Below are 19,826 nucleotides of genomic sequence, written 5' to 3'. Positions count from 1 at the left end.
GTAAAATAAAGGGATGTTCAGTTTTTTCAGACAAACAAAGAACACAAGGAAAACTTCTATAGATATATATATGAATGAACACCAATATCATATAAGTGAGGATTTATGTATGATTTTCACAGCAAATAATAACAACTATACACTTTACTACTCTTTTGCCCCTCCCCTCAACTGGACAGCCCACCACCCTATAATTTTGCTAATAAAAATTGCAGAATCTGAGGGCTCATCATAAACAACTGAATGCCCAAACCCATGCCACTCATCTATTTACAGTATAATGAATTTGCAAGTGTAATGATGAAGACAGATCATCTCCTACGCTCCACATTTTCCCTGTATCGATATGTATATATTGACACCAAACCAAAACCGAGCATTTTCTTCACTGTTCGTCTTAGAAGAAGCACGAACTAAGGGAAGTTCTGCTGCAGGCACCAATGATCTGGGACACTAAGGAAATGTGCAGACATGAACTTTCTGAATCTTCTCTTGTATTCTTTCGGAGAAATAACAGTAGGCAGTACATTTTTCGGGGCGAGGGAGGATTTTACCCATGTCTCTAATTGCTTGTCCCAGGTGTATTGTCTAAGATAATCGATTATCCCACATACAAATTCCTTCTTTTCGGCATCAACCCCAACAAGCAGAGAATAATCCATAACATTTATCGACTGCACACGTTATGCTAAAAACTGTCAGAAAAAGAAAAGTATCTTCCAAATGCATTCATGAGATTAAATCAAATGCAACAGTAGTCTCTATATAAAACTAAAGCACCTACCTGCTTCAGATCATTTACAATATCCCTTTCTTGTTTTTTTTATTGTGACACTTCTATTTTTATTCCCCTTTTCACACCCATACCTACCAATGGTCACTAAAGTTTAAACAATAACTCATGTAAAGAAATTTTGTTATTCCCAAAAGATGATCCAAATGTACAGAATACAAGCCTTTAAATGATCTAAATAGCAGGTCATTAACAGGCTAGTCATCCTAAGCCCATTGATTAATAAGCTCAAATAAAGATTTATAAATTAAAAAGAGAAATAAAATTATGTTAAAACTCCCTTATCTAAAATATCACCTCCACCAAATAACTATGATATCTATGATAATTTAAGATTTATATTCCATTTTAGTTCCTGAAATTTTATTTGCACTTTTAAGAGTGATAAGAAACATTCGATTGATGTGATAAAACTACAAAAAGGAGGGAAATGAACTTCAATGAATTAATTTGTACTCACATTGAGAAAAGCAGTGTCGTTCCAAATTGCCCGTTGCATCCGACGCTTTGCTCGATTACTCACATAGATGGGAGACGAGTTCATGTCCTTTACAAAGTTCTGATCTAAGAGGACTTCGCCAAAATTGTTGGCAGCCGGATTGTATCGAGCATGTAGAGCTCCTTTAAGATCATATTGGCGAATTATGTTGCGGCCAAAGCTGAGGTTCTCCATAACCATCACATCATGTCTCATCTCTTTCCCGCTCTTTGGCTCTCGCACTGCTACCTGTAAAAGAAATTTAAAGACAACATGACGGACAACCGAGGGTGGGGGTGCTATAAAATGACAAAGAGATGAATGTTATATCGATCAAACCTGATAGATTCCAAGAACTTTGGCAAGGCAGGTCTGGTTCCCCATGTCAAATGATTTCTTAATGTACTTGAAATACTCGGGAGCAAACTTCATAAATGAATCATACTCCGTCCTCTTAATTTCTTTGATAATGAACCTGTCATCAAGTGTCTTAGCAAAGAAAGAATTACTCTTCCCGCCTTTTGCATTCCATTTTATACAACGGCTTAGGGAAGCTATGTAATGGAGCTCAGATGGGCAGCATTGACTTCGAAGATCACGGAACTGATTGAAATATGGACAATTCACAACATACTTTCCATTTGCTAGTGACTTTATGACCCCTTCATGATCTGTCCGCTTGAAAGTCTCTGGAACGAGAGAATCCAACAAATTTAGCCTCTCAAAATTTGAGAACTGATATGCGTCTGCAGCGGCACTCGAGTCTGAATCGGAGGATCCATTTGAGGGAACTTTATTTTGGCTTTGTGAACTCAAAGTTGGTTGTGAAACACCTCCCCCCTCTCCCTTGCTATCCTCATTATGAGAATCCGTTTGAAGGGATAGATCTTCCAACAAAGCGAGTACACAAGCAACTATGCTCGAGAGTTCACCCTCATAGTCCGAAACAATAAAATTATTGTTTGCAAGACGAATGTGTAGCTTCTGTCCTTCTTCGTTGGTGAAGGAAGAGGCTTCAGGTATGAGTTTTGGAGTATAGCTACTGAAGGATTTGAGTTCAGGAAAAAAACTCCTCTGGATGTCCCTTATGTGCATCTGCCGGATCTCCACACATGGTGCCCACAACAATTTGCCCAAGCTTGAATCACCTGTCGAAATCGGAATGGTCCTATCTACATGCATATCACCAGATGACGAAACCCTTCCTACTTGAGAATCCTCATCATCCAAATGATGACGGTTGAAGCCATTGGACAAAGACCCTTGGCAAGAAAGTTGTTTCGGGCTCAGATCATCCATAATTCGTATCTCCGTGACTTCAGTCACTGAAGGTGAATGATTTTCATCACAACCGGACTCTCCATCTAAACCTTCGACTGCAATTTCTTTCACAGGCAATACATTTTCATCCCATGATATATCTTGCTGAACTTCTGTATCATCATTTGCTGCAATGGATTCTGATTCCTCATGTCCGGCATCAATGTTGCTATTCATATTCATCGTAACCGATTCTGGCTCAACATTTTCAGAGGTGCCAGGGGTACTTGTAAGACCCAGTGATGTTAATGACTGCAGACGTCTATCCCAAATACATGATTCTAGCAGCAGCTCCCAGAGTAACTGATTCAGACTGAGATATTTGTGAAAAGCAAGAGAATTTTGAATCTTTACCTGCATTTCATTCAATTAGACAGGAGAAAGTCTGGCTTAGGAAAATGATGATCGATAAAAATAAGAGATGCACTTCGCCATAAGCAAAAAAGGGAGGGAATTCAAAAAAAGCATCGTTAAAGTTCCAAAGAATTCCACAGCACAGAAGATAATGACAAGAAGATGACCTCGAATTCTGATCTTTCTTGGTTTAACATTTCTTCAATGGAAGAAAAGTCATTGAGAAAGCATTGCGGTTTTACATTTGAACTTTTGCATTCAGAGCTTATCTTCTTCAGAGAGTGCGCAATCTCAGTGAAAAGAAGCTTCCCTTTCTTCTTAACCTTAACAGATGCAATAAAATAACACACTTCACAATTGAGTAGCATGGGCGATTAGAGGAAGCCAATTGGAACCGTCAGAAAGCAGTGAAAGGTACATAGATAAGATGACATACATTTTCAGTTTCTCTGATGAGATGACCTTGTCTCATTGAACTGTTGAAATCCAGTTTCTGAGGAGGCATTGAGACCATATAAATTGCTGCGGCGGAATATCTGAACATCGCAACCCTATTGCCCAGTCTACAATTCACAAGTACAATGGCTAAGGACGACTAATTTTAGGACAAGAAACATGGAAATGCAAGTATAAGTAAATATCCGGACTATGGCTAGACGTACCCGAAGAAGTAGAGGAAGTCCCCAAACAAAGAATGGCCACAACCTGATGATTTACTAGGTAAAGTTTCATCAGAGAAACAAAGCTCCAAAAACTTTCCAAATGACAAGCTGCGTGCGGCCGTGGAAATCAACACCCTTTTTGTGGACGTAGAAGGTTCTCCCTTAGATTTACATTTACTGCAACGACTCCACATCCAAAGTTTTCCTTCTGTTTGACCTGGCAAAAGTTTATACCCTGGAAGCTGTTGGACTTGAATGGAAAGCTGCTTTCCATAATGAGCAAAATAGTAAAAGTGGGCTTCCGGAAGTTCACCACAGACAGTGCAGAAGTTTGTCTGCAATTCCACCAATGTCGAGTCAGAATCATCTTAAAACAATGTTGACCTATATCATATGCTTCTTCAGTAAACAAGACCAATGAGTAAAAGAAAATTAGATGGATCATAAGATAGCTTTACCATAAGCTAAAAAAGTATTATTAAACTTTAAGAAATATCCTTAAAAATTATAATTCACTGTGGTCTAATATTCCTGCTATTGATAAGATAGACCAAAGACAGAATTTTTGTTATATTAAAAAAACAGTAGGTAAACGTTGTCATGACTTGCGAACCTGATTTAGTAAGTTTTCTTGTAAAAAATTTCCAAGAGGAACATCAAAATTCCTGTAGAACACGATATGCAAAAAATGGCTCTGCTCACACATGGTTCCCTTCAAAGCATTTCGGCTTGACATCAAAACCAAAATACTCTGAGAATCCAATGACGACTTTTTCTGCATTGTCTCTTCAGAACAGTTAGGAGCATTTTCATGGAATCCAAGGCCTTCCGAGGCTGATTGATGGGATGCAGACTGTTCGTGACCTGAATTCTCTTCATCAGAACTACCCCTAACTTTCACATCAAATCGATTGGCTGCCTGTGGAGTAGATGGAATTGAGTCAGACTTGGGGGCCACGCCAATCCGGTCTCTTTCATGTCCAAAATAAGAAGACAATGAGTGATGGGTAGAGGATAAAAGGAAACTTTCTCCCATGACTTTCTTAGACGAATCAGAAATGGATGAAAATCCAGAAAGAATGGCAGGATTATAAGGTTCTAGTTCAGAAGGTATTATTGGCTTTTCCACCGGCTTCAGATTTGATCCGTTAGAAGACTCTTCATGGGGTCCACTTGAAATATAAATATCCGTTAGAAGACTCACACATGGTTCACTTTTATCATTTGCCTTCTCAACTTGAAGTATATTTGAGCTACAAGGCTCTAAAGGTGATTGTGGATCTGGTGAAACCATAGTCGATACTCCACCAGATGGAATAGTTGCAAACATTGCTCGTTGATCAACAAGGAAAGAAGTCTCTAATATTAAGTGAAATGCCATAACAACAGCACGCTGCACAACAAGCTTAACCCTCTTCAGTTCATTGCGAGCTCCTTTCAGCAAAATCTGCATCAGATTAAAAATTAAAAAAACATAGTTCATTTGTGCCCAAAAGATAGTCAATTAAATCAATTTTCCAATTTAGAATCTAATCTATCATGGGGCAAAGCAATATCAAAGGAAAGAGGCCACACCAGACCCTGTAGATGGTGTGATGAAAAATTAGAACATAAATATGACTGCTACTTTTCGCAGATGTAGGGATTAAACCAATCACCACAGTTCCGGTGAGTGTAGCTCTACAGAAAAAATTATGCAACCAATAACACCTTTGTTCTGGACGGCTGTCTAAAAGCAAAATGGCATGACATGACAGATTCTTACAAAACTGAAACATATGTGGCAATTAATGCTTGTGTCAGTAACAAAAGGAGTATTTCCAACCGCTGTGACTTTGTCTTGAGAAAGCTCAATTCCTTTTTTTTTTTTTTTAACCTTTACATAATTTCACACTCAAGGAATTGTCTAGAGCAACAAAAATAGGCAGAAAATCTTTGCCTTTTCTTGTACAAAAATGAAACTAGCAATAGATATTGACCCATCTGACTCTACCAGGTTAAATCACTAAAATTTTCAATAAGCTTGATATGAGGTTCAACCATCAAGAGGACACCATCCTCATTTGCACGTGACTGGAAATCAAAGAATGTCTCAAGAGCTACCACATAAGACTGGAGAGGCGAAAAGAGGATGAGACTCGAGGAAGGTAAGTCCCTCATCCTGAGTGTGGAGTGGAAAAAATATGTGTTGAAGGTGAGTAACTCGGTAACCTAGTAGGGTGATTGTAATTTGGCTTATTTCCATAGAGTCGCTAGCAGAAGAAGAAATGTAAACTTCATCAACTCCATTGAAGAGTCTGGAGGTCTGTTAATCGAGAACCATGAGAATGATGATGAAATTCTTCATTACTTCTCTTTGTATGGGCCGTTAGTTGGTCTCACCTGCCTGTGGAGGGGGTGGATTGGTGTCCTATCTCTCTCGAGGACAGAGCTTAATTGGAGGCACCTTCTCCTTGGAGGAGGCTTAAAAGGATGGTTTTTGGGTTGGATAGAAACTCAGCCCCAGGTCCTGATGGTTTTTCTTTGGCTTTCTTCCAAGACAATTGTGAGGGTATTATGGAGGATCTTCAAAAAGTCCTTAACGAATTCTACAAGAGATGCCTTCTCAATAATGCGCTCAACGATAACTTTGTTTGCTTAATTCCTAAAAAGGATAAGGCAACAAATGTTCAGGACTTTAGACCCATTAGTCTTATTATCCATGTGTATAAGATTATCTCCTCGATCCTTGCTGACTAGTTTAAGAAGGTTCTACCATCAACAATCTCCAACACTCAAGGGACCTTTCTTGCTCGCAAACACATTTCGGACCAAGCTCTAATTGCAAAAGGGGCCATTGAGAATCAGAGTTTGAAAGATAGAAGAGATTATCTTCAAGATTGACTTTGAGAAAGCCTTGATCACGTGGATTAGGTCTTTTTAGATAAGTTGATGGAAAATAAGGGATTTGGGCCTAAATGGAGATTTTGGATAGGGAGTTGTTTCAGGAATGTGAACTATTCAATCTTGCGCAATGGTAAGCGTGGGGAAGGATTTGTGCCTCTAGAGGTCTTAGACAAGGCGATCCTCTTTCTCCCTTCCTCTTTCTTTTGGTGGTTGACATTTTGAGCAAGATGGTCTCAAAAGGAGTGGAAAGAAATATTTTGTAAAGTTTTCAAACTGGTAAAGACAAGGTTCACTCATCTCACCTTCCAATTTGCAAAGTATACCATCTTCTTTTTCTCGGATAAAGAGTTATTTAACAGTTTGAATTGTACGTTAGTCTTTTTTTAGACTATCTCGAGCCTTAGGATTAACAAAAGAAAATGTCAAATTTTGGGCATTAATTGCAACTACTTCAAGCTTGAGAGGTCGGCAAGCTAACCTTGTGGGTTTTGAAGTTGAGGCTTTACTTTCATCCTACTTGGATCTTCCTTGAGCCATTCTCCTAAAGGTAGTTCCTTTTGGGACCCTGTCTTTGGGAAGATCTACAAAACCACCTCTCGCTCTTTTTTCCAATGCTTGTCCAATCCTTCCTTCGTGGGTGATTCCATTTTCATTGGTTTGGAAGGTGAAGATTCTAAGGAAAGCGAAATTCTTTGTGTGGCAAGTTTTGCATGGAAGAGTTAACACCTTGGATAGGACCTCGCCTAGAGGTTCTTTAGTGGTTGGGTCTCTTTGTTGTCTTCTTTGCAGGAGGGCAGTAAAGAACCTAAATCATTATCATTTGGAGTTGTAATTTTGCTTAGACGCTCTGGCACAATTTTTTTAGGTGTTCAGCTTCAGCTTTTTTGAGAAGCTTTTTCTTCATCATTCCATTTGTGATAAAGGGCAACTTTTGTGGCAGGCTGGGGTGTAGGCCATTTTGTGGGGACTTTGAGGTAAGAGAAACAACAGAATCTTCAAAAACGCGCCAGACTTCTTTTGCTGATGTTCGGTACCTTGTTAGATTCTTTGTTTCTCTTGTGGCCTCAGTTTTTAGACTCTTTTGTAAGTATTCGCTTGGTCTTAATTCTCTTGATAAGAACCCCTTTCTTGTAGTCTAACTCCTTTCTTAATTCTTTCACTTTCTCTCAATGAAAGTCAAGATTTTTCTTTCAAAAAAATGTCTCAAACTCAATGATATAAATATAAGAGATAGGAAATTATAAATAATATACTAACCGTACAACCCAAACGTGCTGGACAGCCCTCAATAAACATCAAAGTTTTAGTTGACCTCTTTCCTCCCTCCAAACCACCAGAATGTTCAACAACTTTCTGAAAATAAACAGCATCACATTGTCTTGCCTTTTGGCTCACTAAAGTTTCAGATGTTAAAATTGGTGAACCGGTACAAAGAGCTATTCTCTCCAGACGGTGGAGCTTCATATCAAGCACTAATGTGATGCATCTCTTGAGAATTGCTTCTTGGATAACTCGTGATGCAGTTTTTTCAACGATAATCACATTTGCAGTACAAGTTTCAATCATCTCTATAACATAATTCGTAAAATCATTTTCCTGTGATCAGACAGTAAAATATCAGATGACATACGGGTGTATTTCTCAGGGACCGAATAGTAAAGACTGAACCATTTAAATTTCAGTACCTGATCCATTGAATTAAATGAAGACAGTCCACTAATTGGAGCCTCACCAAGCCTGCCTTGAATCAGTATTAACCTTGGGTTCTTCCAATTTGTTACCATGTGTTTATGAGCTGCATGCTTCTTGAATACCATGCCCTTGACAAATTGACTGCAATAGGAGAAAAACTATTAAGGTTCCCAATGTAAAGTAAAAATCTGGCATATTCTGTCTTACTAACATTTAATCGGGAAAAGGAAAGCGCACACACGCCAAAGGTTTGTGCTCCACTCACTCTAACATCTTTTCTCCAGTCCATACCAACACTTCAATGAGAAGAATCAAATGAAGGGAAATAAGCTCCTGGACAGGCTTTTGAATCCATTTTTTGTGTTACAAACATAAACTTTTAATTAAAATGAATAAAGAATGAGACGTTTATAACACCCAGGACTCTAAAGAGAGGCGAAGAGTGATTGCCAGTGTAATAGACTATGCGTAGGCAAAGTTACATAGACAAAAATTTAGATGATGAACATGGAATACAACATCACAGATTGGAATGAGAGGGTTTTGATTATGCAAGTACGAGATATTGTAGTCTCGAAATGTTTATAAACACTAATAGGTATATATATTCCCAAATTAAGTCAGCTCCCCCAGATCTTCTTTTGATGTCTTTAGATCACATCCTCCTCCATTGTCCATTTCCTTATAATAGTTGGATGTTATTCTAAATGAGCTAGGGCTATCATGGTGCCTCTGCCTCCGTAGGAGGAGTGGTTTTTTCAAGCCTTTTCGAGCTATGGTTTAAAGGGTATGGCAAGAATTCTAATAAAGGTCAAGTAAAAAGATTAATACCTCCCTATATTAAGTTTGCAGACACTGCTCAAAACTTTCAGGGTAGTTTTCATGATTACCTTTGGCTGCGAGTGCCACTTGCAATGCATTTTACTTTTACATGAGCTCCTGGGTCCATTGCTTTACCATTTACTAAAGGCTTCAAAAATGTGGCAGCTTCCCAAGACAAAGAACAAACTATATCCGCCCAATTCTCACCGTCCTCCCCTGATGAGGGAACACCTACTAAGTTAAGAAGATGACGTATGAAAGCCTTGTACTTCCCATTCATAACCTCTTGCATTGCCCTTTGTTTTTCCTCCTTAGACCTATGGCTAACACTGGCTTCATCCACAGAGCGACTAAAGGAACTTGACATGCTCCATTCTGTGCTATCACCAAACTCATCGTCATCATCGTCATCATCGTCGTAATAACCCATCCCGCCCTCCATGTGATCATATGGGTCCTCTGGTTCTGGAGGATCCCACAGATTGGTATCCATCCAACTAGAATTGGATTTCTCAAATTCCGCATTAACAGGAACACCAAAACCATTGTTTGTTGCCTCTTGATTATTGATTGGCATTACACTTTCATCATCTCTTCCACTGAGTTGAACATTGCTATGAACTACTCCGCTCAAGTTCTGTGACCTCCTTTCTTGCTTATAATCAATATCTTCTTGGCTACTTCCTGTTGAACCTTCTTGACCATCCCTAACAAAATAAAAATGAACACAATGACTAAATAAGAAAAAAAGTGGTAGTTGACCTAAAAGTTTTCCCTTAGTAAGCTATATTACCTGATATCTAAACTTCCCATTGTTGAACAATCACCTGACACGAAAGAGACGATAAGGGAACTAAATTTGGGGTGAAAAAAAAAAATACTAGTATAGGAACAATTGAAAAACTAGGTTGGAACCCAACTATTGCAGCTCGACGGTGAAGGCATTGGACTTAGCATCAGTGATTCACTTGAGCTTCCATCATCCCGCTTCATCGTTTCTTGCTCCTGATTCTCGTTGCAAACCTTACAAAAACACATGGCGCCTGCATCATCTAACTTAACAGAACTACCATTCTCCAATTTTTGGCCACCTGAATCAGCAACCACAGCACCACAATGATGGCACATTCTACTCTCCAAACTCCAGTAATGTCACTCAAGAATAGCCTCTCCTACACCAAGCTAAGGCAAGACAACATCATCGTCAGTATAACAACTATTCCTGGAAACCACATTTTTAAGTGATTGTAAAACTAATGACTAATTACAATACACGATTCATTACAAACCCTGAACCAAAAACCTCCAAAGATTGCATGCATAAACCAAAAAATTCCAGAGACTATCTAAATCCACAATCGAAACAACAAAAGCAGAAGAAATCCGATATGAATTTGGGAATATGATCCGGATTAAGAAGAAGCAGCGTAGATCTTCAACCACCAACCATTCTCCACTGAAGAAAAAAAGAATTCGAAGGTGATGAAATTGGAAATAAATCGAAAAAGAAAAACTAAAATGGCAAAGCAATATCTCAGAAAATTAAAGAAAGGAAACAGTAATTTAGTTTTGGATTGAAATGTTAGGGAAGAAAGTGAAATCCGCAGCATAGTAATGAAACTGAAACCCCAATTCAGCAAACCAAATACCCAATTTCATGATAGAGAAATAGAAGAAGAAGAAGAAGAAGTTGAAAAAGACCTCGGTGTTAGTGAGAATGCAATGAACGGGGTGTGCTGTGAATAAAGCAAAGCAAAGCAAAGCAAAGCAGAAGCAGAAGCATACAGAAATGGGTGTTGTTGGGCAATGGATTGTGGAGTCCCCAAGAGTTTAACCAAAATATGGATTATATTTTCAAACAAAAAATGGGGGAAAATTGTTATTATTTATTTTTATTATTTATTTTTTAACGACAGCTGTTTATATTTATTCTGGAAACTGGAACATTCTTTTTAAAAAAATATGTATTTGTTTTATTACTTTAAAAAAATATATATTTCCCTCCACCCATTACTAAAAAATTAAATACATTTTTTTAAATTAATATTTCATTAATTTTGTTAATAAAATTAGGTTAAATATGAATTGGATCTGTTTAAAGTTTGAATTTAAAGGTCATATTCACACCTACATGTGATTCATAAAAAAATATATATATTTTTTTTTTTTATTTAAAATCATTAGTTTTTCGTTTTTAAAAAAAAACACCTCCCATGTCTATGGGTATTTGTGTCTTTTCCTACATAAAATTTATTATTATTATTTAACTCATTTTAAATTAATTATAAATCTACTTTAAGAATAATTTACTTTTTTTATTTTTAAAAATTAGATTAAAAAAGATTCAAAATTCATTATATCTAGTAAATTAATGCATATATTTAAAAATACTTTTTAAATATTTTGTGCTCGAATATTTAAATCTCCATTGATAATATTTTGTGCACTAAAAAAGATTATAATAAATAAAAATGAAATTATGTTGTTAATAGAGTTGGGAAGTTTTCAGTAAAGAATGAGTTTCATAAATGAATAAATAATAATAATAATAATAATAATAATAATAATAAATGGAGAAATGTGGAAGGTGTGGAGATTTGAAAATATATTTAAAATTGAATAATGAAAATATTATAATTGAAAAGAAAAATGAAAAATATAAATAAACACAAGTATAAGGCATAAGGTGTTATAGGAGGACCGTTGCCGAGTGAAGGACGGGTGTTGTCGTTTTAGATCCCTCCCTCATTTCTGTGTCCGATTTATTAAATAATAATAATAATAATAATAATAATAATAAAATTTTAAAACATAAATTAACAATAAACTCCTAACATCTTAACTTAGCTGAGACGAAGATTAGTTTTTTTATTTTTTCTTTACATTTCTTCGTCTAACCTAAGCTAAGATGTTCATATACTTCAACATTTTAGCTGACAATAAACTCGTATTTTTTCTTTGAGGTGTAGGAGTTTATTGAAAGTCTTATAACCAAATTTCAAGACGAGGTAAAACAAAGAATACTCAAAAAAAATCTCACCAACTCCAAAAGGAAAGAAATAGATAGCATGAGGGTTTGGAGAAAAAGTAATAATCCGTAGAGTTGGATCAATATGCGGAGTTTTTTAGATTATCGAGAATGGTAAGAAACTAGTTTTTAATCGACTTTTGACATTTATTTTTTTATATACTTAACAAAAATAATGAAAATAATTTTTTTGGAAAGGTGATAGAAAACTTTTCAACTTTGGTTAAGGAACTGAATCGAATCGAATCGAGCTACTACAAAAATATACAAAAATTGGAAGATAATAGCAAAAAAAACATGAAATCTAATTGAAGAACCATGAAATACCGGCCCGAAGAGGAAGACAAACCACAAGAGAACATGTGTCACATAGAGAAGGAGACAAGTGTTGATCATCAGCAGTGACATGCATTGATCATCAATAGCGACATGCGTCAGACGAGGGCGGTAGACACGCGACGACCAAGGAAAAATTGAAAGAAATTTCACGTGGGTCTAGGTTTGATTGCACACCGTTTAAGCTAAAGAAGTCATTCCAAGTACGCCACATATCACGCTGGGAGCGTAACTTTCCCTCTAGAGGCGCATATCTACTCGTGTGTGAGTTGCGTGCTACAACTTTACTAAGAGAAAGTAGGTTGTGACCCTACATGCAAGACAAACAAGGGACGACCCTCAAGTAGTGTATATCCTGCCACATGAGGGTAAAGATAGACAATTGCATGATGCGACATGATGCAAACGAGGAGGACAGTACATCATCCAACACACCAAGAGTGTGCATTCAAGCAAAGCTGAGACATATGCAAGGTTGAAGATAACAAGACGATAGATTGTCGAAGACAAGCTTGGAGAGGGCTGGGTAAGGCCACGTGCATAGCCTTAGAAGTCAGGTTTTCAATATGAATTTCAACATGTGGCTATGGAGTTAAGTCCGTGTATATGAAATATGAAAATTCACCAAAATTGGTGTCAATCAGATATCCGATGGTTGCTCCATAGGGTCGTATGACCGCTTGCCAAAATGACGTCTACTCTAGAATGATTGAAAATGTCTCAAAATGTACGGTAAGGGAGGCATGGTGTCAGCTTTCCACCACTTCTAGGCTCTGTGACCTAAACAAGCTATGTGTCACAGTGAGGTCGAGTATTGAGAGATGAGTTTCTCAGGCAACTTCCTTTGAAATAGATCTTGTAAGGACAGTGTCAAGAAGGCATGGGTGTGCTAACATTGCGCTCCTGCCAATGTATCGAAGGTTAGATTATGCTTCTACTATCTGGCACAAAATCTGTAAAGGATATAGCATGGACACGAGAGGTTCCAATGCCTCAATATAACTCGAATGGATGAATGTTTGGAATGTCTCAGTGTTATGAATGACACATGAGTTAGTTCTGATTGATATGTTTGAGCAAGCCAAGATAGTCGAGTTGTCCTAAGACATGGGACAACATCATGATGCATGATTATTTAATGGGAACCTAGATGACAATGAGATGTGACATTGCTTATCATAGACCTTATTCTAGAGTAGAGGCAAGGTCGAGTCAGATGACTTGGCCTAGTGTAGAGACAAGTCGACTAAAGTCGTAGACGATTGAACATGCACACACAGGTGGCATGTGTGGCCAAACAAGTTTGGATTTCACACAAGTTATGTTCGGTTAGTGAAGCCAAACCTCACCTAAGGTCCGACAAAGCCACAAAGTCAGGCAAAAAATGGAAATGGGGCTTGAGTTCTCTTTAAGGCTTATCATAAACATGTCAAGCTCATGACGCCACACGGTTGAAGATGTACGACCATGATAGTTGGTATCAAAGCCATATTTTGTGTGTCTAAGTTGAACAAGACATTCAGAAAATATGAACCTGAGGGTTGAATGAAGACTTCACAAGTGTATCATATGTGCCAGATTAGGTTGAATGAAGACTTCACAGTGTATCATATGTGCCAGATTAGGCAGGAAAGTTGCAAGTCAAAATCAGCAATAGCTTTATGGGTTGAAGTCAGACTCTAAGGAGGAGTCTTACCCGTCAAAGAAGTACGAATCAAGCTCATTTGGCAAGAGATTGGGAGTTTCGAAATTGGACAACAGATAATTATAAGGTTTATCAAGTAGGTACTTTCGAAGAAGTTGGGTGTCAGATGAGACATGTGTCTGCCAAGTGCCAAAATGTGCACAACGCAAGTCCATATGGGTGGATGATGTCGCTGCAAGTGCGGCAATTGAGATGAGTGGAGGAGAGTTCGAGAGAGTGGGTTTCTCACCTTGAAGTGAGTCATCGCCTAGTGTCTATGGTGGGTGGTTTCACAAGAGTGTCGAGATCAGCATCCGCTCAAGAAGAGAACATTATGCTGAACGTGAGCGACATAAGAACGAAGCTGCAGCAAGACTAGAGAAGTATCAGTGCAACGTGTGCCACATGAAGGTGGCCCAAATGAGAAGTTGGTGGAAGCTTAGTGGGACTGTGTTACAAGTTTCCAAACCTTGCTTTCGAAAAGAGTTTTGGTCATGACAAGAACATGTAATACACAAACCCACCTTGCCACTATAAAAGGGATGTGGGTATGACTAGGAAATATCGTGAATCAAATCTTCATACGGTTTAGAAAATATGATGGTTGAGATCAAATTGGCCACGTTTGGGGCACGCTCACCCTAGCTTAGGCGAGAAATTGAGTCCCTGATCGAGTTCAAGAAGTGGCGAGTTAGGTTCTTAGTCGGATAACTCACAATCTGTAACGACCCGGGGAAGAAAGAAAAAATATATATATATATAATAAAAAAATAAAATAAATTAAAAAAAAATTAAAAACTCAGTCGCCGGAAAACCCGCGAGTTTTTCGGCGACCGCCGAGTTTCGCGGAACCCACGCGAAACGACGGCCACAGCACGCCACCCTCAGCCCACGACACCCAGCACCTTCAAAACACCTGCAAAGGGAGAAAAGAGAGAAAATTTCGAGAGAGAGAGAGAGATTTCGGACAAACGCCGGCGAGTGTCCAGTTTCTCCGACGAGCCCTCAAACCACCCTCAAACCGACGCCAAACGACCTTTTACCACCATGAGAAGGATCCCTAACGAAAGCACAATAACTCAGAGTGCGTTTTGTGTTATTTCGTAAGCGTCGTCGTCGGTAACCGAGGTCGGAAAGTTAGGTTTCTTAATCGATTCTTAGATCTATGGCTTTTAGGAGCTTTTAGGCCGCAAAACTCCCAAAAAGGAAAGAAGGACGACGAACAAAGAGGAAAAGAGAAGGAAGAGGACCGAAATCGGCAACGAAAACGCCGCGGGAAGGAGAGAGAAAACTCGCCGGAAAATCGGCCAAAGTCGGGTAAGGAAGACGAGATCCACGGATCCGGGTCAACCCGAACCCAGAACCCGGGAGAGCCAGCCCGTTTCCCCCCTTGGCCTCTGCCTTTGGCCCAGCCCAACTACAGCGGCCCAAACCTCAAACCAGCCCAGAAACTACGATTCAGTTGAACCAACCCAAACTAGACCCACGGTCCAATTGAGCCGGCCTGCAAACCAAACACTTGCGGCCCAGCCCAGTAAGTCGAGGCCCAACGATTAGTCTTGGCCCAGTAGCCTTCCACAGCCCGCGACCCGAACCACGACCCGAACAGGACTGCGACCCGCGCTTCGACCCGACACTACCGCTCGACGTGTCTCTCTCTGCTGCCGCCACGTGTCACACAGCGGCGCAAGCAGTCTCTCAGCTCGGCTCGGCGCAAACGGCTCGAGCTCCCTCCGGTGACGCTCCGGCGGCTCCAGCGGCTGTTCGGCTCGGCTCACCTGTTTCCAGCCCGGTTTCCACTATTTCGACCCTCCCGGATCTGTTTTCGACCCTGATTAAGGTATCTGAGGCCGTTTTAGAGCCGTATTTCACATTTATTAAATTAGGTAAATTAATTGTGAAATACTAACGGAAAGTGGTGAACGGTGTGATAGGAAACAAACCCCAGCGAAGTAGGAAGCAGCTCTCACGGAACGGGAGCTTACGTTTAGCTATTTAGGGAGTACTTCGGCCGAGGCCAACCAAGTAAGTGGCCTTACTATAGGATAGGCTATATAAATTGTATGATGCTTGATGATATGTGCCAGTTTATACATATTTTGTTGAGTGACGCTTAATATGTTTGACGCACGTTGTGGCATTATGATGAGCATGATGATTGCATGATTTTTACCTTAATATGATGATGTTTTCCATATTGAGCATGCTAGATGATGATGAGTGCCATATTGCATCATGTCGTTAGATCGACGTAGGACACAACCCTAAGAGCATGAAAATGATATTAATATAAATATCCACGAGTATGCGTTACCTAGAGTAACAAAGAGATGAGACTAGAGGGTTGTGTCAGAAGAGACATTACGATGGATTTAGAGGGACCTCATGCATTTTGTATGTTCATAAGCATAGGGCTACTTCCCCTAGAGATGATGAGTGCGGACGCGCACCTTATGATGAGCGCGAATGCGCACAGGTGCGAAAGCACACAGATGAGGGTGTTCATGAGGCGCATGACACTATGGGGTTCCGCTGACCTCCGGACGTCGCTACAGATTAGCTTGACCAGAGGGTCCAGGGGGTGTGCGAGCGCCCTGGGGACTCACACTCGCACGTGTGAGTCGTGTGTAGGGAAGTACTACACATCCAATTTGTCCGAGACTGGAGGCCACCCCTAAGATGATTAGAGATAGGTCCCTATTCATGATTGCATGTGTTTGCATTAGCATGGCCCCTATAGTGGGGTCACTTACTGAGTATTTCTTCGAAATACTCAGGCCGTGTGCCATATTGTTTTTCAGGTAAAGGCAAGGCTCCCATGTACGGTTGACGGTGGCATCGTGATCAGAGACTGTGGCGCGTGCATAGGATAGTTGCATATTTAAAATTCCTAGTCTTGGTTAGGATAGGGCGTTTGCATTTCATTCATTTATATTAATTAATTTGTAATCGTTTTATTTTGTCTTTTGAACTCCAGCACGATGTTTGAAACACGTAAGTCCGGCAGTGTTTTCCAATGTTTTAATGTATTCTGAAGTTTTAAATTTTTCCGCTAATAAAGATGAGCATGCTTAGATTTTTATTCTGCATTAGAGATGAGCATGAGACGTTAGTGGCGACTCTAGATATGTGGAAATTTAGGGTCGTTACACAATCATTGGGCAATTGTGTTTTGTCGTGCTTATGTTGTGAGTCTTAGAGACCGAGAGAAGGTCCGACAGTTGGATAACTCATAAGTAGTGTGCAAATTTTCGTATTCATTTTGGAGCACGATGAATTCAACGGGTCAAGTTAGCAGCCAATCCAATGTTCGAATCGTCATAGACCTTGACACTGCACATGCGACCTCCAGCCGCCGTGGTAGTGTGTGAGCACGCGTGAGGTTGTTTTTTCACCCATTCGATCCCTATTTGATCATATGTTGCCCAGTTTCACACTACCGTTATCTTAACTTGAATTAGGACCTACCAAAGAAATTTTAGGAAATTTAGAGCTCCAAGTAAAAAAAAAAAAAAACTAGCTAAAAAACACACACGTCATCCATGTAGGTAGCCATTCAGACTTTCCTCAAGTAATAATTGTAGGGACTGCTATGCAATTTGGATGAGAATGTCCTATGATGTAAAAATTACAAAAATGCCCATAGAATGAGATTTTGAGATGAATGTTGTTTTAATTGATTTCCACTATGCTAGAACACAGGATGAGATATTGATATTTGTACTTTAGATGATTGATGAATGTTATCTCTCCATTGAGCTTGCATGTGAATAAATAAATTATGTTTTTCATGTTTTAGGTGATCTGTAGGAATATCTCTGTAACAAAGCATGCATGAGTGAACCAAGTTAAGATTAGGGCGTTTTAGCTAGAGCCGTTTCACAATGATCTAGGTTAATACATTTTCATTTGACTGAGCACCCTAGGATCATAAGTGGTAATCAGAGCTCTAAGCCTTAGTGCTCCCTAAATTTCATTAACTCCGAGAAGCTAGTCTTGAGCATCCTGAAAATGTGAGATAAGATTTAAACGGCCTAAACTCCCTAAAAACCTAGTAAACTTCAACGACAAGGATGATTAAGAAAGTTTAACATGCCTAGTAATAGTGAGAATTGTGTCACTAGAGTCTCCACCTCCTATCTTCTCTAGTATGTCCTTTAGTGCTATTAACGACTGAGGTCAAAGTTTTAATGCCCGACAAGCGGTAGGAATAAAGGAGCAGTACCAATGAGCTAGACCTAGGGTGGATAATATAGCACGTTAAGGCGACTAGGTGCCACTATTGTATGTGGAAACACTCAAGGGTCCTCTAAATAGACTCGTTGTACCGTAAATCCACCTTGAGAGGGGTGAGGGACCACATGGGTAAACTAAGTAGTTGACAAGCACATTGGATCGTTCCCCTAGACTTCGATTGTATGGCTTTTCCTGTGGAAGAGTTGCTAGTTAACCTTACGCATGTGTTTAAACAAGATGTCATACCATCCTATGAGATAGGATGGAGTCATGTCTCACCCTAGGATACTGATAATTCATTATTGTGGCCATGCAAGCTTACTAAGTGATATGGAATAAACTCAAGGGAAGACTCTGATACCAAATGATAAGGAATCAACCCAAGGAAAAACTCTAATACGAAATGATAAGGAATCAACACAAGGGCAAGCTCTGATACCAAATGATAAGAAATCACTACAAGGGAAGTAATAATCAAATTACCTTGTTGATCGAATATCTCAAGGCAAGAACACTTGCTTGAGATTCGAATCACTCCAGAAGCAAGATCAATTATGTCTAGCTTGAATGATTCTAACATGCAATCTAAGCTACATAGAATTGCAAACGAAAGGTAAGAACGCTTAACCCTAATGATAAAGAATCACTCCAATGGAAAGTAAAATTCAGATTACCTTGTTGATCAAATATCTCAAAGTAAGAACACTTGCTTGAGATTCGAATCACTTCACAAGCAAGATTGATCATGTCAAGCTTGAATGATTCTACATGCAACTTAAACTACATAGAATTGCAAAGAAACTTAGCTATTGGCTAAAGAAAAGCACAAAGGCTCATTTTACTACATTTTTCAAGTCTACTCGTAAAGACAACATACATGACTTTATATACTGTCAAAATTAAAACCCTTAACCTTAGCATTCCAAGAGTTGTAACCTTCATATTTTATCTTTTATGGCCATAATAGCCCCTATGTAAATAAGTTTTAGAAATACATTAAAGAAACACCATAACTCTAAGTTTCCATCATAAATTTGTAACCATGTAAGAATAAATGAAGCCCCACTTGAAGTATCTTGAAGTATTTGTTGCATAAATGAAGCTTGATTTTTCTTCACGTGACATTAATATTGCATGATTTAGATGCCTTAGTTCATATCATCAAGTATGAGAACAAAAAAGTAAGTTCACCCAAAGATGAGATTAGTCGTCCAAAAGATATGTGGCACTAGAACCCAATGAACAACTTCTAAACCTTGATGGGTCAGTGACATACAAGAGAACCGCATTGAGTAATTTTACCGTAAGCTCTATGACCTCAAAAACACTTTTGGTGAAGGTTTGTAACATATTATTAAGGTTTCTAATTTGTGCTTAATTATTGTGATTGGTTAGATTGATGGTAAGGACGTTCTAAGACAAGAAAATTCATTGTTGAAGATTGTTTTAAGGTAACTGGTTCTGCTAATAAACCTTATGGTTCGGTTGGATGGGTGTGAATTGTTGTGATTTGTGTTGTATGTTGAAATGAATAA

At 38.9% G+C, this 19,826-nt stretch overlaps 1 protein-coding gene across 4 annotated transcripts; it reads right to left on the bottom strand.

Annotated features, from left to right (window-relative positions):
- Positions 1–40: 40 nt before the first annotated feature.
- LOC111784405 (putative 1-phosphatidylinositol-3-phosphate 5-kinase FAB1D) lies at positions 41–10,872 on the bottom strand. Of its 4 annotated transcripts, none has more exons than XM_023665117.1 (13): positions 10,793–10,872; positions 9,928–10,189; positions 9,801–9,834; positions 9,076–9,714; positions 8,179–8,326; positions 7,751–8,089; positions 4,221–5,054; positions 3,608–3,942; positions 3,382–3,508; positions 3,113–3,268; positions 1,611–2,945; positions 1,254–1,520; positions 41–674 (listed from the first exon to the last, which is right to left on the bottom strand). In XM_023665117.1, the coding sequence occupies exons 2-13, from the start codon at positions 10,133–10,135 to the stop codon at positions 414–416; spliced, it is 4,683 nt and encodes a 1,560-aa protein (XP_023520885.1). In that variant the 5' UTR covers positions 10,136–10,189; positions 10,793–10,872; the 3' UTR covers positions 41–413. The 4 variants fall into 4 exon arrangements, with proteins under 4 accessions (XP_023520885.1, XP_023520884.1, XP_023520883.1 ...); XM_023665116.1 differs by lacking the exon at positions 10,793–10,872 and adding an exon at positions 10,709–10,792 and having other exon boundaries at positions 9,928–10,463; XM_023665115.1 differs by lacking the exon at positions 10,793–10,872 and adding an exon at positions 10,709–10,792.
- Positions 10,873–19,826: the final 8,954 nt, after the last annotated feature.

This window comes from Cucurbita pepo, unplaced genomic scaffold (assembly GCF_002806865.2).
Source record: "Cucurbita pepo subsp. pepo cultivar mu-cu-16 unplaced genomic scaffold, ASM280686v2 Cp4.1_scaffold000194, whole genome shotgun sequence".
Lineage (NCBI taxonomy): Eukaryota > Viridiplantae > Streptophyta > Magnoliopsida > Cucurbitales > Cucurbitaceae > Cucurbita > Cucurbita pepo.
This window is presented reverse-complemented; position numbering and strand designations above follow the sequence as displayed.

Excerpts from the sequence above, each read along its gene's own strand:
- LOC111784405 (XM_023665117.1), bottom strand. The coding sequence starts at position 10,135 with ATGTGCCATCATTGTGGTGCTGTGGTTGCTGATTCAGGTGGCCAAAAA. Across the intron at positions 8,090-8,178 it reads CATTTAATTCAATGGATCAG|GAAAATGATTTTACGAATTA; the intron begins GTACTGAAATTT and ends GTCTGATCACAG. Across the intron at positions 3,509-3,607 it reads GACTTCCTCTACTTCTTCGG|ACTGGGCAATAGGGTTGCGA; the intron begins GTACGTCTAGCC and ends TGTGAATTGTAG.